Here is a 13,257-nt window from a genome sequence, read left to right as displayed (position 1 = left end):
CCTTACCATCCACACCATGAGGTAGGAAAAAATAGCAATCCAGAAGGTTGAACCAATGAAGGTGACCATGAACCAGCGATGCCAACGTGGCAAAACACAGTTAGGCACTGTGCAATAGAGCAAAACAGCCAGCGGCCAGGACACAAGCCACTTCAGACGTGCACAGTTGCCCGCTAATGCACACACAGAATATACAGAGAATAAATAACGACACAACATTCTCAAAGCACTATTTTGATATATAATACATCCTAAGAAAAGAGGCTAAAACCAAAGTAAATTACAAAATACTAAGATTAACAGTAATGGTCTGATCTTAAAGGAATAGTTCACCAAAAGTTAACATTTGCTGAAAATGTCTTTACCCTCTGGCCATCCAAGATGCAGATGAGTTTGTTTCTTCATCAGATTTGGAGAAATAGAAATGTAGCATTACATCACTTGCTCGCCAATGGGTACTCTGGAGTGAATGGGTGCCGTCACAATGAGAGTAAAAACAGCTGATAAAAACATCACAAGTAATTCACAGCACTCCAGTCCATCAGTTAACATATTGTGAAGTGAAAAGCTGCATGTTTGTAAGAAACAAATACATCACCAAGACATTTTAAACTGCAAAGCATTGCTTCCAGCCCATAATTCATAACAACACTTTCTCTCACATCAATAAGGACTGTTTTAGTTTGTAAATGGTGCTTGATTTATAACCTGATTCAGACAAAAATTTATTTGATGGACACACAGATGTCCAGATGTGGTGTGGATTACTTTTGGATGATTGTGATGTTTTTATCAGCTGTTTGGACTCTCATTTTGACGGCACCCATTCATTCCAGAGGATCTATTGGTGAGCCAGTGGTGTAATGATAGATTTCTACAAATCTGATGAAAAACAAAGTCATCTACATCTTGGATGGCCTGAGTGTAAGTACATTTTCATTTTTGGGTAAACACTTCCTTTAATGTGAAGCTGCTTTAAAGTGTTCTGTAATTTATGAAAGCACAATATAAATAAATTTGAACTGATTTGATGCAGTGTTGTTTTTGACAACCATCTTAGATTTAGTCTTAGTCTTTTGGACTAAAATGCTTATTAGTCTTAGTCAAATTTTAGTCACTTCTATATGTGATAGTTTTAGTCCAATTTTAGTCGACGAAAAGTCAAAAAGGTTTTAGTCTAGTTTTAGTCGACGAAAAGTCAAAAAGGTTTTAGTCTAGTTTTAGTCAAAAAAGGGGAAAAAGTAGTCTTTTAACAAATTAATGTAGGTCAGTAAGTATTTTGCTGTTGGGTAGTGTCACTTATAAGTTCTGAAAATAGCAGATCTATAGTTCAACACAATGTGAGCTTCCGGATCGACTATTTTCACCAATAATTACAATAATGAAGGAATGTTTTTAAAACATAAAAGACAAACAAGGATGGAATGCTAAAACGGCTTGCCATACTAGTATAGCAAAGAGTATTTAATGCTAAAACGGCTTGCCATAGCGTCAGATACTTTTTAAGTTTTAATTGGCATGCACAATAAGCAGAAATGTCATGCATTTTAAACGTCTGACGGACCATCCACTAACATTTTCGTCTATTCTCGTCTCGTCAACGAAAACTCACACACGTCTCGTCATGTTTTAGTCATCAACGAGCCATTTTTATCTCGTCATCGTCTCGTTATCGTCATGAAAAAAAGTGGCGTCAACGAAATGATTTCGTCATCCTCATCGTTGACGAAAACAACACTGATTTGATGATGTTACATACATATTAGTATATTAGTGCATGAACCCCCGTTTCACAGACAAGGCCTAAACCTAGTAAAATACCTAGTTAAAAATATGTCAGTGCCATTGTTCTGACTCACGATGCACACCTGTAATGTTTTATTTATAAAAGCTGCTTACATTATTTTAACTAAGGTCTAGTCCTGGCTTAAACTAAACCCTGTTCCTGAGACCAAGATTCTCCTAGATTATATAATCCAAAGCCAACCAACTTCCTGCATGTTTTTAATACTAATAATCTGAATTCAATGTGGTTTCATGTGCTAACCAGGAAAATGGAGAGGTTTGAACATTTCATCCCCATCCTCATCTTCTTCTTCATGCTGAGAGTTTTCCACATCCACCTTTACTCCTTTCTGACCATCCATCATTTCTGTGTCCTCAGGTGTCTGCTGTGCTTCAACACTTCCTCCGTTTACTATCCCTCTAGAACCGAATGTCTTCACTGAGGTCCGGCTCATCCTTTTCTCCCGCAGCAGTCTCTGTCTCTGTAATGAGCAAAGGAGAAGAGCGGAACTGACATTTTGACGTGTATTTAGTATAAACGTGAAGGTACCAGCATGCAAGGTTAGGTAGGATTCTAAATTTAACAACTGAGAAATTATGTTTCTTCAGGCAAACATTTCAGGATTTCTCTCCATATAATGGACTTCTATGGTGTCTCTGAGTTTGAACTTCCAAAACGCAGTTTAAATGCAGCTTCAAAGGGCTCTGAACAATCCCAGCCAAGAAAGAAGGGTTTTATATAGCAAAACGAAAAAAAATCACTTTATATACTTTTTAACCACAAATGGTCATCTTGTCTTTGCGTGTATTCTGTGTATTTTAGTTTAGAGTACATTTAGAGTAAGTTGAAAAACTCCCATCTCATTTTCTCCTCCAACTTTAAAATCGCCCTACATCGCTGTTTTACCCTTTTTTGTAAAAGGGCTTTTGACTTTCTTTGCACGAAAACTGTGTAAACACTGGGTCAGTACTTTTGCAGCGATAGGGTGATTTTGGAGGAGAAAATGAAATGGAAGTTTATCAACATACCATTTGTATTGAACCAGAATACACAGAGTACACATACACATCCCAGACAAACATTTGAGTTTAAAAAGTATATAAATTGATTTTTTTTGTTTGTTTGTTTCACTAGATAAGACCCTCATTCATTTAGAGCCCTTTGAAGCTGCATTTAAACTGCATTTTGGAAGTTCAAACTCATGGGAACCATAGAAGTCCACTATATGGAGAACACTCCTGAAATGTTTTCCTCAAAAACATAATTTCTATACGACTAAAGAAAGAAAGACACAAAACATCTTGGATGACAAGGGGGCAAGTAAATTATCTGTACATTTTTGTTCTGGAAGTGAACTTGTCCTTTAACTTGAAATTTTGAAGTAGAAAGCCAAAAATATATATATTTTTTATTGTAAAAAACAAAAAAACACAATTTGTTGAGTCAACTTAAAATAATTTGTTACTCTGCTGCCTTAAAGTATTAAGTTATTTTAAGTCAACTCAAATAAGTTTAGTCAACTTGAAATGTTGAATTTAATATTTAAGCTGACGTAACAAAAATTTGGTTTGTTAAACTTAAAAGCTAGGTAAGTTACCTAGCTGCCTTAAAATATTAAGTTCAATCAACTCAAATATTCATGCTGTCACTTAGTACAACTTAACATTTCAAGTTGACTAAAAATGTACTTAAAATTTTAAGGCAGCCAGGTAACAAATTATTTTAATGTGACTCAACAACACACATATATATATATATATATATATATATATATATACACACACACATTTTCAAACATTGACTATTACATGAAGTATTTATATGATTTCTTTCTTTCGGTTTAATTTCATTCCTTTTTATATCCTTAATTTCCATTTCAAATAATACAGAGTAATTAATATGCATTGAATTTTCTGTACGAGGTAACATAACTGTGTTAAAAAGTTCACCTCACTGATGAGCATGCGTCCAGCCATAGAGAGACGGGTGCGTGGAGAGAAATGCGGTGTGATCATGACACGCAGCCCAGCCTCTGGGAATGAGAGCTGATGTGGCTTTTTGGTGAGCAGCTCATCCACCATCACTACTGGAGACTCCTGTCCTGAACCTGCTGGAGCTGACAACAAATAAAATGGTTCTGCTTCAGGACCTAGATTTTAACACTGGACATGCATGTTACGAGAAATGCATTCCTGCTATAGAAAAACAATAAATACATAAATACATGCATGAGTACCTTTCCTCAACAGCACCATGGAGGTGTTGCCGTTTGCTCCTGCTTCATCTGCTTCTTTATCTCTGGATGTTTGTCTCCTGTTACAACATTGGCCTGGACTACCACATGACCTCTGGACAAAGCTCGCAATTTGACTGTTAAACCTGCCAATGAGATTAAAGCAGAATCAACCAAAAATTTGAGTTTCTGTGACTAGAAAACAATAATTGTTATATTTTAAAATTAATGTAAAAATACTGGAGGTACACACACACATGGGTCAAAAGGTTTAAGCACAAAACAATAAGTGTAATATTGCTTTAATTTTTCGTTTATTTAAAAAAATATATTAAAAAGTTTTCTGTTTAATTATTTGCATTTATGTTTTTGTTTTACTGAGCAAAAAATAAATATCATATATTTTCCCTTAATTTACAGAAGACACCCACTGAAATGTCATTCAGTGTAACAATTTTGTCAGGTATATATATTAACAACAAAAATCAATTTATGACATCTTAAAAGACGAATTACTTTTACCCTAAATACTAATTATTTGTAAAAAAAAAAAAAAAAAAATTGTATTCATTTTTAAAATTTGCCATTATTTTGCCCATTTGTCAGTAAAATATTTTACTCATTTAAAACACAATAAAATTTAATATGCAAATTGTATTATTTTATATACTTTAATATGTACAAGTCAGAATAACCATGTTGTTTGAATTTTTACATAAACATTTCAACCAAATTTTGTCATTTTATTCTCCAAAAACTTATTTGAAACCTTAAAAGTAGACACTTAATTTACTTTACATTTAATAACATTTAATTGACAATGTATTTTACCCCCCCCCCCCCCACACACACACACATATATATATATATACATGATATGCATGATAAGAATAATTGATTATCTTGCTGACTTTGTCATACAGCATCACAAACGTTCAACACATTAATTTAAAAAATAGAAAACAGTTCAGTCTCTTCACAATTTTACTAATTTCTAACTAAATAAATGCAGCCTTGGTGAGCAGAAGAGAAAGAAAAACATCAAAAATTATGTTGTTTTTCAAATTTTTGACTGGTTATGTGTCTATATACATTCTCCTGGTATAATTTTAGCACCGTCTAGTGGGACAGTTATAAAATCAGTATGTATCTGTGATTTATGTTCATCTCTCTAAATGTAATCACATATTTTCAGCACTTTTCAGAATTACCTACATGTATACTTTATAAATATATTTTCTTTAATCTATCAATGCATGCATTATTTTGCGGTTTCAAAGTTCACACTAATATGAACTTCAAAAGTTTCTCCAAGGGTTTTGGAGTCGCTGTTTCTCTGGCATCTGGAGGAGACATTAAACACACCAGCATCCAAAACACAACATATTCATCTTTTCAACAGGGCTGTTGTATTTGTATGGGATAAATGTGTAATATCTTGTATTATCAACACGACAAAACATGCTTCAGCTTCTCTCTGTTTATCTGAGTCCCGAACAGCTCAAGCCTCCCCTAATGGCCTTAAAAGGTGCTTGATGAAGGTTGTTGTCGTCTAGAAGATCCTTATCAACAACACTGTTACTCATCAGCTGTCCTTTCCAAACAATACATGAAACGTGCTCGTCTCTCTCATACACATGCAAGAGGTGTCATGAATGTGGAAATTTATAGTGGAGCAATAAAGAGAAGAGAAGTTTGCAAAGTACTATGATTGAAGCAATAGAGGCGTCTATGTAAATGTATAGCTTTAAGACATTTCACTCTGGGCTTTTATTATTTGATCTTGAAAATGAGTGGCAAATTCTTCAAAAACACTGTTACTATTAATTTTACGATTGTTTGTTGCTCTTCCTCTCAAACGTAACCATCTAGGGAGTTTTTCTTAACACATTAGCCTTCAGGCAGTTTTCTGGCACACGTTTTTCAGCAGCACTGCTTTGAAACAGCAAGTTTTCTTAAAAGTGCTAATAAATAAAAATCATTCAACATTCTCTTCAACACAATCTCATGGCAATTCGTAATCTTTTTACTATTTAGTGAATTTGTGGCTGATTGTTGACATATTTTAGTAATGGTAATTAGTTACTGTAATAAAGTCTTATATATTTGATAATATTTTTTTAACTTAAAATATTTGAAATAAAACAGAATACTAATACAGTTTTTAAGTAATAATAAAAACAACAATATTAATAATTAAAATATTATTATTATGAATGTTTACTTACAAAGGGGTATGTATTTAGTTCATCACTTGTAAAATAATTACACTTTATTGTACTTTTAAAAATGTACTTATTATGGAAATAACATACTTTTAAAGTGCAAACTGAACATAATATTACAATGTTTTTGAACACTTAATTGCATGTTAATTGCAATTAAATGGAAATATATTATAGATTAAATTTATATTAAATGCAGTTAGATGAGCAGTGGTTCATATCACTTAAGTAGGACTTAAGCACATCTTTTTATGTAATTTCATAATTACTTATTTGAAATATGAAATTTAAGATAAACTATTAATTTGACATTATTATTAAGTGCACTTTTTAAAAGTGTTATGAAACAGTTATGACAGTGTTAAGTCACTTAAGTGGCCTTTTTTTCACAGTCTTTTTAATATGCTTTGAAGATTTGAAGTACTCTAAAAGTGCACATACAATATATTTTAAGGGGAGACACTGCAAGCAACACTGTTTTTTCAGGCAGCTGTCAAGTTTGAGATTTTGGGCTTTTTCTAGTGGAAAGAAAACATCCAAAAGACACTGTTAAGTATTTCTTTTATAGCGTTATATCTATTTGTGTCAATAGATTTCAATTACAATCCATATTTTTAAAGGCTGTTTTTTCAAAATGATTTTTTTTCTCCTACACTGAGCCATAAATATCCACTTCATTAGCACTAACACTTGAGATTTTTATTCCTGACTAAATCCTGAAGGCTTTGAGGGATTTGTTCATTTATAATTTGCATAATTTTATACAACATTTTCTTCCCAAAAACTGTGCTTTTTTTCCATAGGTAATTCATCATGAAATTTCTATGCCGCCTGTGGTTCATTACCAGAGATATTAACATTTGCTGGTTATTCTGGTTCACTTAACAAGGATGTTGCATTTGTGTGAAATAAATGTGTAACTTTCTTTACAATTTCTCTACATCAGGTTTGTCTTAAAAAATCTTGAAATATATTCTAAAATGTTCCAAAAATGGATCCTAAAGTGGATGGACCTGAATACTTTATGTACACTATTCAAAATACTCTCTAAATGCACTTTAGTATTCAGCATTGCACTAAATTCTCTGTGATGGAAAACAGCATGACACTCACTTCATGATGAGGATGTAGACTCCATACATACAGATCAGAAGCACTGATTCCCACCTGTAACAATGCATTCATAGATACAAAGATTATTAATACAATGCTTACAAATATTGAGACTGTAACACCTCTGTAAATACAATACAATGTTTCTCATGTACATAAACATGTGGACATACATGTGGAAGAAACACACTTACCATACAACTCTGTCATCGTAGATAACCTGGAGAAAAAATAACACGTTAAATGAATTGGAGTTGCTGATGAATTCCTTATGTATAAATTGAATTAGAAAACTCTACTGAAGTAAATTTATAGACTAGTCATTATTGACGGCATGTTCACATGCATTATACTCTCTTTGTCTTCTCTCATATGCACAGACAGACACATAGACTCACCAAAATCAAGGCCAGCACTGAGAAGATGTAGTACAGCGAGTCTCTGAACAAAGACCACCAGGTCAGAGCCACCGTCTGGGGCAGAATTGGACAAAAAAAAAAAATATATATATATATATGAAAATATTCAAGCCTTCAATGCAGTACGAAGAATAGCTAAACTAAGTCTTTAGGTGTGCCTCTTATCTTTAATACTTAGATAGATAGATAGATAGATAGATAGATAGATAGATAGATAGATAGATAGATAGATAGATAGATAGATAGATAGATAGATAGATAGATAGATAGATAGATAGATATGTCTACCTGACGGGCAAAGATGCCACACACTCCAATGATGACCAGTATGTTGAAGACAGCCGACCCTACGATGGTGCCGACGCCGACATCTCCCTTCGTGATAAACACACCTGCCAGTCAAGCACAAACACAATAATCACATATGCAATACATTATCAGCATCTGCAGCAAATATATTTTGATTATTTAAAATTTTATTTGAACTGCTTTTCTTGGAATCATATATCAATTCTCCTTCACACTGAAGAATGATACTTTTTCATGTATATAATGTACTGTAGTATATGCACATCTTCCATCTAATGTGAACTTATAACCAGTCAAGTGGCGGATTAACGGTAATTCAAAGCAAACTTACCAATTAAGGAAGTAAATAATTCGGGAGCAGAACTTCCCGCAGCCATGAAAGTTGCTCCAGCCACATCTTCACTCAACTGCAGATTCTAATGAATAGCATCATATAAATGATTAATCATGAGTACTAGCACTAATGCACAACTAATAACATTGTCTCGTTGACAATTTATCTGCATGCTGTTTCAACATATTTTGTCTGCACTCATGGATACCGACCAATCTTTCCAAAAAAAGTGTGCTTAAATTGTAATGAATGGGCACTTGTAATCTTAAAAGTATATTTTTAGAAACTGTACCTGTAGAATATAAATAAAACGTCATTTAAAGATAGTATACTTTTATGACTTTCTTAACACACTTATATTTGACATTCAATTATATTGTAGTTTAACGTAAATGCTTTTCAGCGGTACACTTTAACACTATTTAAAGACAATGGCAGTAATTATGAAATTACATATAAAGATGTACTTAAGCTCTACTTAAGTGGGTCAAAAGTACTAAAATTTAGCGAATTGTATTTAATATAAGTTTAAAATGCAGTTAACATTTGAGTATATTATTTTAAAGTATATTATTTCCATAATAAGTCATTTTAAGTATGCTAAAGTGTACTTCTTTTCCACAAGTGTAGCATAAATCTCTGCAGATTTGAATACTTAAATCTTGACAGCTCATGACAAATTGTGAACAAAGCCAGTTCCCTGAAGGACAGTGAACAAAGGGAATTTCCCAGAAGAAAAAACACCTTCCAATCTTGACATGTTAATTAACACTTTAGCCAGAGTTCATGGCACATAGCATCAGTGCTGACCCGTGGGAGCAGGGAAACAAGGCTGTCATCACTTCATTTTCTGAAGGATAGCAAAAGTAACATGTGCTGTCTTTCTAATTCCAGCTGAAATGTCTGACAGGTGGCTGCACTCACCTCTGAGATCTTCTCCAGTGACGGGACAAAATAGTCATCACAAACGATAGCCAGTGCGTAGAACATATAGATGGCCTGCAATGAGAGAACTGATAAATAGAGAGGATAGATAGATAGATAGATAGATAGATAGATAGATAGATAGATAGATAGATAGATAGATAGATAGATAGATAGATAGATAGATAGATAGATAGATAGACAGATGGGCGGACGGACGGATAAACATACAGAGAGAATCGAGACAGACAGATGGGCGGACAGGTGGACGGATGGATGAATAGACAGATAGGCAGGCAGACGGATGGGTGGACAGATGGATAGACATACAGAGAGATACGAAACAGACAGATGGGTGGACAGGTGAACGGATGGACAGATAGACAGATAGGTAGACAGACAGATGTGTGGGGGGTGGACGGATGGATGGATAGACAGATAGGAAAACAGACAGATGGGTGGACAGGTGGACGGATGGATGGTTAGACAGATAGGTAGACAGACAGATGGGCGGACAGGTGGATGGATAGACAGATAGGAAGACAGACGGACAGGTGGAATGATGGATAGACAGATAGGAAAACAGACAGATGGGTGGACAGGTGGACGGATGGACAGATAGGAAAACAGACAGATGGGTGGACAGGTGAACGGATGGACAGATAGACAGATAGGTAGACAGACAGATGTGTGGGGGGTGGACGGATGGATGGATAGACAGGTAGACAGACGGACGGGTGGACAGGTGGATGGATAGACAGATAGGAAGACAGACGGACGGGTGGACAGGTGGATGGATGGATAGACAAATAGGAAAACAGACAGATGGGTGGACAGGTGGACGGATGGACGGTTAGACAGATAGGTAGACAGACAGATGGGCGGACGGACGGATAGACATACAGAGATATACAAAACAGACAGATGGGCGGACAGGTGGACGGATAGACGAATAGACAGATAGGTAGACAGAAAGATAGGCGGATGGATGGATGGACTGATAGACATACAGGTGGACGGATAGACGAATAGACAGATAGGTAGACAGACAGATGGGTGGGTGGATGGACGGACAGACAGTAGATTGGTAGATAGACAGATGGGTGGACAGGTAGACAGAGGAATGACAGATAGACAGACAGATGATTGGGTAGACGGACAGATAGACAGATAGGTAGACAGACGGACGGGTGGACAGGTGGATGGATAGATAGACAGATAGGAAAACAGACAGATGGGTGGGTGGATGGACGGACAGACAGTAGATTGGTAGATAGACAGATGGGTGGACAGGTAGACAGAGGATTGACAGATAGACAGAAAGATGAGTGGGTAGACGGACAGATAGACAGATAGGTTGACAGACGGACGGGTGGACAGGTGGATGGATAGACAGATAGGAAGACAGACGGACGGGTGGACAGGTGGATGGATGGATAGACAGATAGGAAAACAGACAGATGGGTGGACAGGTGGACGGATGGACGGTTAGACAGATAGGTAGACAGACAGATGGGCGGACGGACGGATAGACATACAGAGATATACAAAACAGACAGATGAGTGACAGGTGGACGGATAGACGAATAGACAGATAGGTAGACAGAAAGATAGGCGGATGGATGGATGGACTGATAGACATACAGGTGGACGGATAGACAAATAGACAGATAGGTAGACAGACAGATGGGTGGGTGGATGGACGGACAGACAGTAGATTGGTAGATAGACAGATGGGTGGACAGGTAGACAGAGGAATGACAGATAGACAGACAGATGAGTGGGTAGACGGACAGATAGACAGACAGACAGACAGACGGACGGGTGGACAGGTGGATGGATAGACAGATAGGAAAACAGACAGATGGGTGGACAGGTGGACGGATGGACGGTTAGACATAGGGCTGGGCGGTACACCGGTGTCATAGTCAGCACCGGTGTGACATTGCGCCACGACATGGATTTTCTAATACCGTCAATACTGTAATAAATCAATTATGTGCCTCCAACGGCTGCATTTACATCAATAATAGCTAATTCTAAATAATAAGGCATTACATTTTCTTCAAACGTTCAGTTGTGGTCTGAATACCTGTCCTTATACTATATATCTTGTTGTAAATAAAAAAGTAAAACATATTCGTATCAGCTTTGCAGGTGGTAGGTAAAAGGGGAGTGGCCATTAAACGACTGGTGAAACATCGTGAAGAAAGGTCGGGCCTGTAGCCTATACCAGGGGCGGAGTGGCAATCGGGACGACCGGGACTTTTCCCGGCGGCCGGCCGGCCGAAGGATTTACACAGCGGATCACAAATTGAGGGGGCGCGAGGCGAACGCGACCGGCCTGTTTACTTTTACTTTCGATTTTGAGATAACGCACACTCTGTGTAAAGGGAGCAGCACATCTTATAACGTTAATAAATATTTGTCAGTGAGTACAAGATTGCAGCAAATCCTCCAGTGTATTTTTGTCATCTCTCTTTACTTTCGACCAGTGATCATTCAAATCTAAAGATCATTGTACACTGAGTCCGATTTTCGTATGCGTTTTTTTTTTTTTAGTTTTCTCATATTCGCCATCCTTATCAAAATGCTTATGGATGCGAAAATGCAGAAAATCAAACACGATCCGATTTTTTTTATGACGGACGAAAGTTTCAGAGGCAGTGTGTAAACCCGATTAACATAACCTGTATTTTTTTTTTACGTGCAAAAATCTCGGACGAAAATTTCATACTGGTGTGCAATGACATTAACTCCAGCAGCTCGTGTTGGATGCAGGGTTGCCAAGTCCGCGTTTTACCCCACAGAATTGGTCTACTTTTAAACTGTTGCCATGGGTTGATTTCCCCCAGTTATTTAAAAGTTTTAAATATTGCAGAAATTAAATTTCAATAAAAAATAATTTTTGTTTTGTTGTACACTGTAAGATCTTTAGGTTTTTTTGCAAAATAAATATATTAAGAATGCATACTCTCCCATGTCTCTTTTTGATAAGGATTCCTACCATTTCCTTATTATATTATAAAAATATTAACTTTATTCACAAACTAAAGGGACAGGACAGGCTACTCCTCCCAAAATGTACCAAAAAAAGTAATACCGTGATATTATACCGTTACCGTTCAAAAGATGAAAAATACCGTGATATTAATTTTAGGTCATATCGCCCACCCCTAGTTAGACAGATAGGTAGACAGACAGATGGGCAGACTGACGGATAGACATACAGAGATTTACAAAACAGACAGATGAGCGACAGGTGGACGGATAGACGAATAGACAGATAGGTAGACAGAAAGATAGGCGGATGGATGGATGGACTGATAGACATACAGGTGGACGGATAGACGAATAGACAGATAGGTAGACAGACAGATGGGTGAGTGGATGGACGGACAGACAGTAGATTGGTAGATAGACAGATGGGTGGACAGGTAGACAGAGGAATGACAGATAGACAGGCAGATGAATGGGTAGACGGACAGATAGGTAGATAGACAGATGGGCGGGTTGACGGACGGATAGACAGACAGTTAGGTAGACAGACAGATGGGCGGACGGACAGACGGATAGACAGACAAATAGGTAGACAGACAGACAGAGATAGATAAATGGGTGGACAGACACACAGTTGGATAGACAGATAGGTAGATGGACAAATGGGCAGTCAGACGGAGGGATAGACAGACAGATAGGTAGACAGGCAGGCGGACGGATGGACAGAGAACAGACAGACAGACAGATCGAAAGATAGACAGACAGACAGATGGGCAGACGGGTGGATGAACAGATGGACGGATGGATACGAGACAGACAGATAGGTGGACAGGTGGACAAATAGACGACAGACAGACAGACAGACAGACAGATGGGCAGACGAACAGATGGACGGATGGATACGAGACAGACAG

At 36.8% G+C, this 13,257-nt stretch overlaps 1 protein-coding gene across 1 annotated transcript in view; it reads right to left on the bottom strand.

The window, feature by feature from the left end:
• Positions 1 to 13,257, bottom strand: part of LOC141330826 (sodium/potassium/calcium exchanger 3) — a 47,298-nt gene that overhangs the window by 7,670 nt on the left and 26,371 nt on the right. Inside the window, exons 4-13 of the mRNA XM_073835588.1 lie at positions 9,344 to 9,418; positions 8,417 to 8,501; positions 8,065 to 8,168; positions 7,756 to 7,830; positions 7,552 to 7,577; positions 7,358 to 7,411; positions 4,023 to 4,165; positions 3,736 to 3,902; positions 2,048 to 2,267; positions 7 to 173 (exon numbers count right to left, since the gene is read on the bottom strand). Of these exons, the coding sequence (XP_073691689.1) occupies positions 7 to 173; positions 2,048 to 2,267; positions 3,736 to 3,902; positions 4,023 to 4,165; positions 7,358 to 7,411; positions 7,552 to 7,577; positions 7,756 to 7,830; positions 8,065 to 8,168; positions 8,417 to 8,501; positions 9,344 to 9,418 (1,116 nt within the window). The remainder of the gene's footprint in view (positions 1 to 6; positions 174 to 2,047; positions 2,268 to 3,735; positions 3,903 to 4,022; positions 4,166 to 7,357; positions 7,412 to 7,551; positions 7,578 to 7,755; positions 7,831 to 8,064; positions 8,169 to 8,416; positions 8,502 to 9,343; positions 9,419 to 13,257) is intronic.

The sequence above is a fragment of the Garra rufa genome, chromosome 3, assembly GCF_049309525.1.
Source record: "Garra rufa chromosome 3, GarRuf1.0, whole genome shotgun sequence".
Classification (NCBI taxonomy): domain Eukaryota; kingdom Metazoa; phylum Chordata; class Actinopteri; order Cypriniformes; family Cyprinidae; genus Garra; species Garra rufa.
The sequence above is the reverse complement of the archived record's forward strand: the minus strand, read 5'-3'. Positions and strand labels throughout refer to the sequence as shown.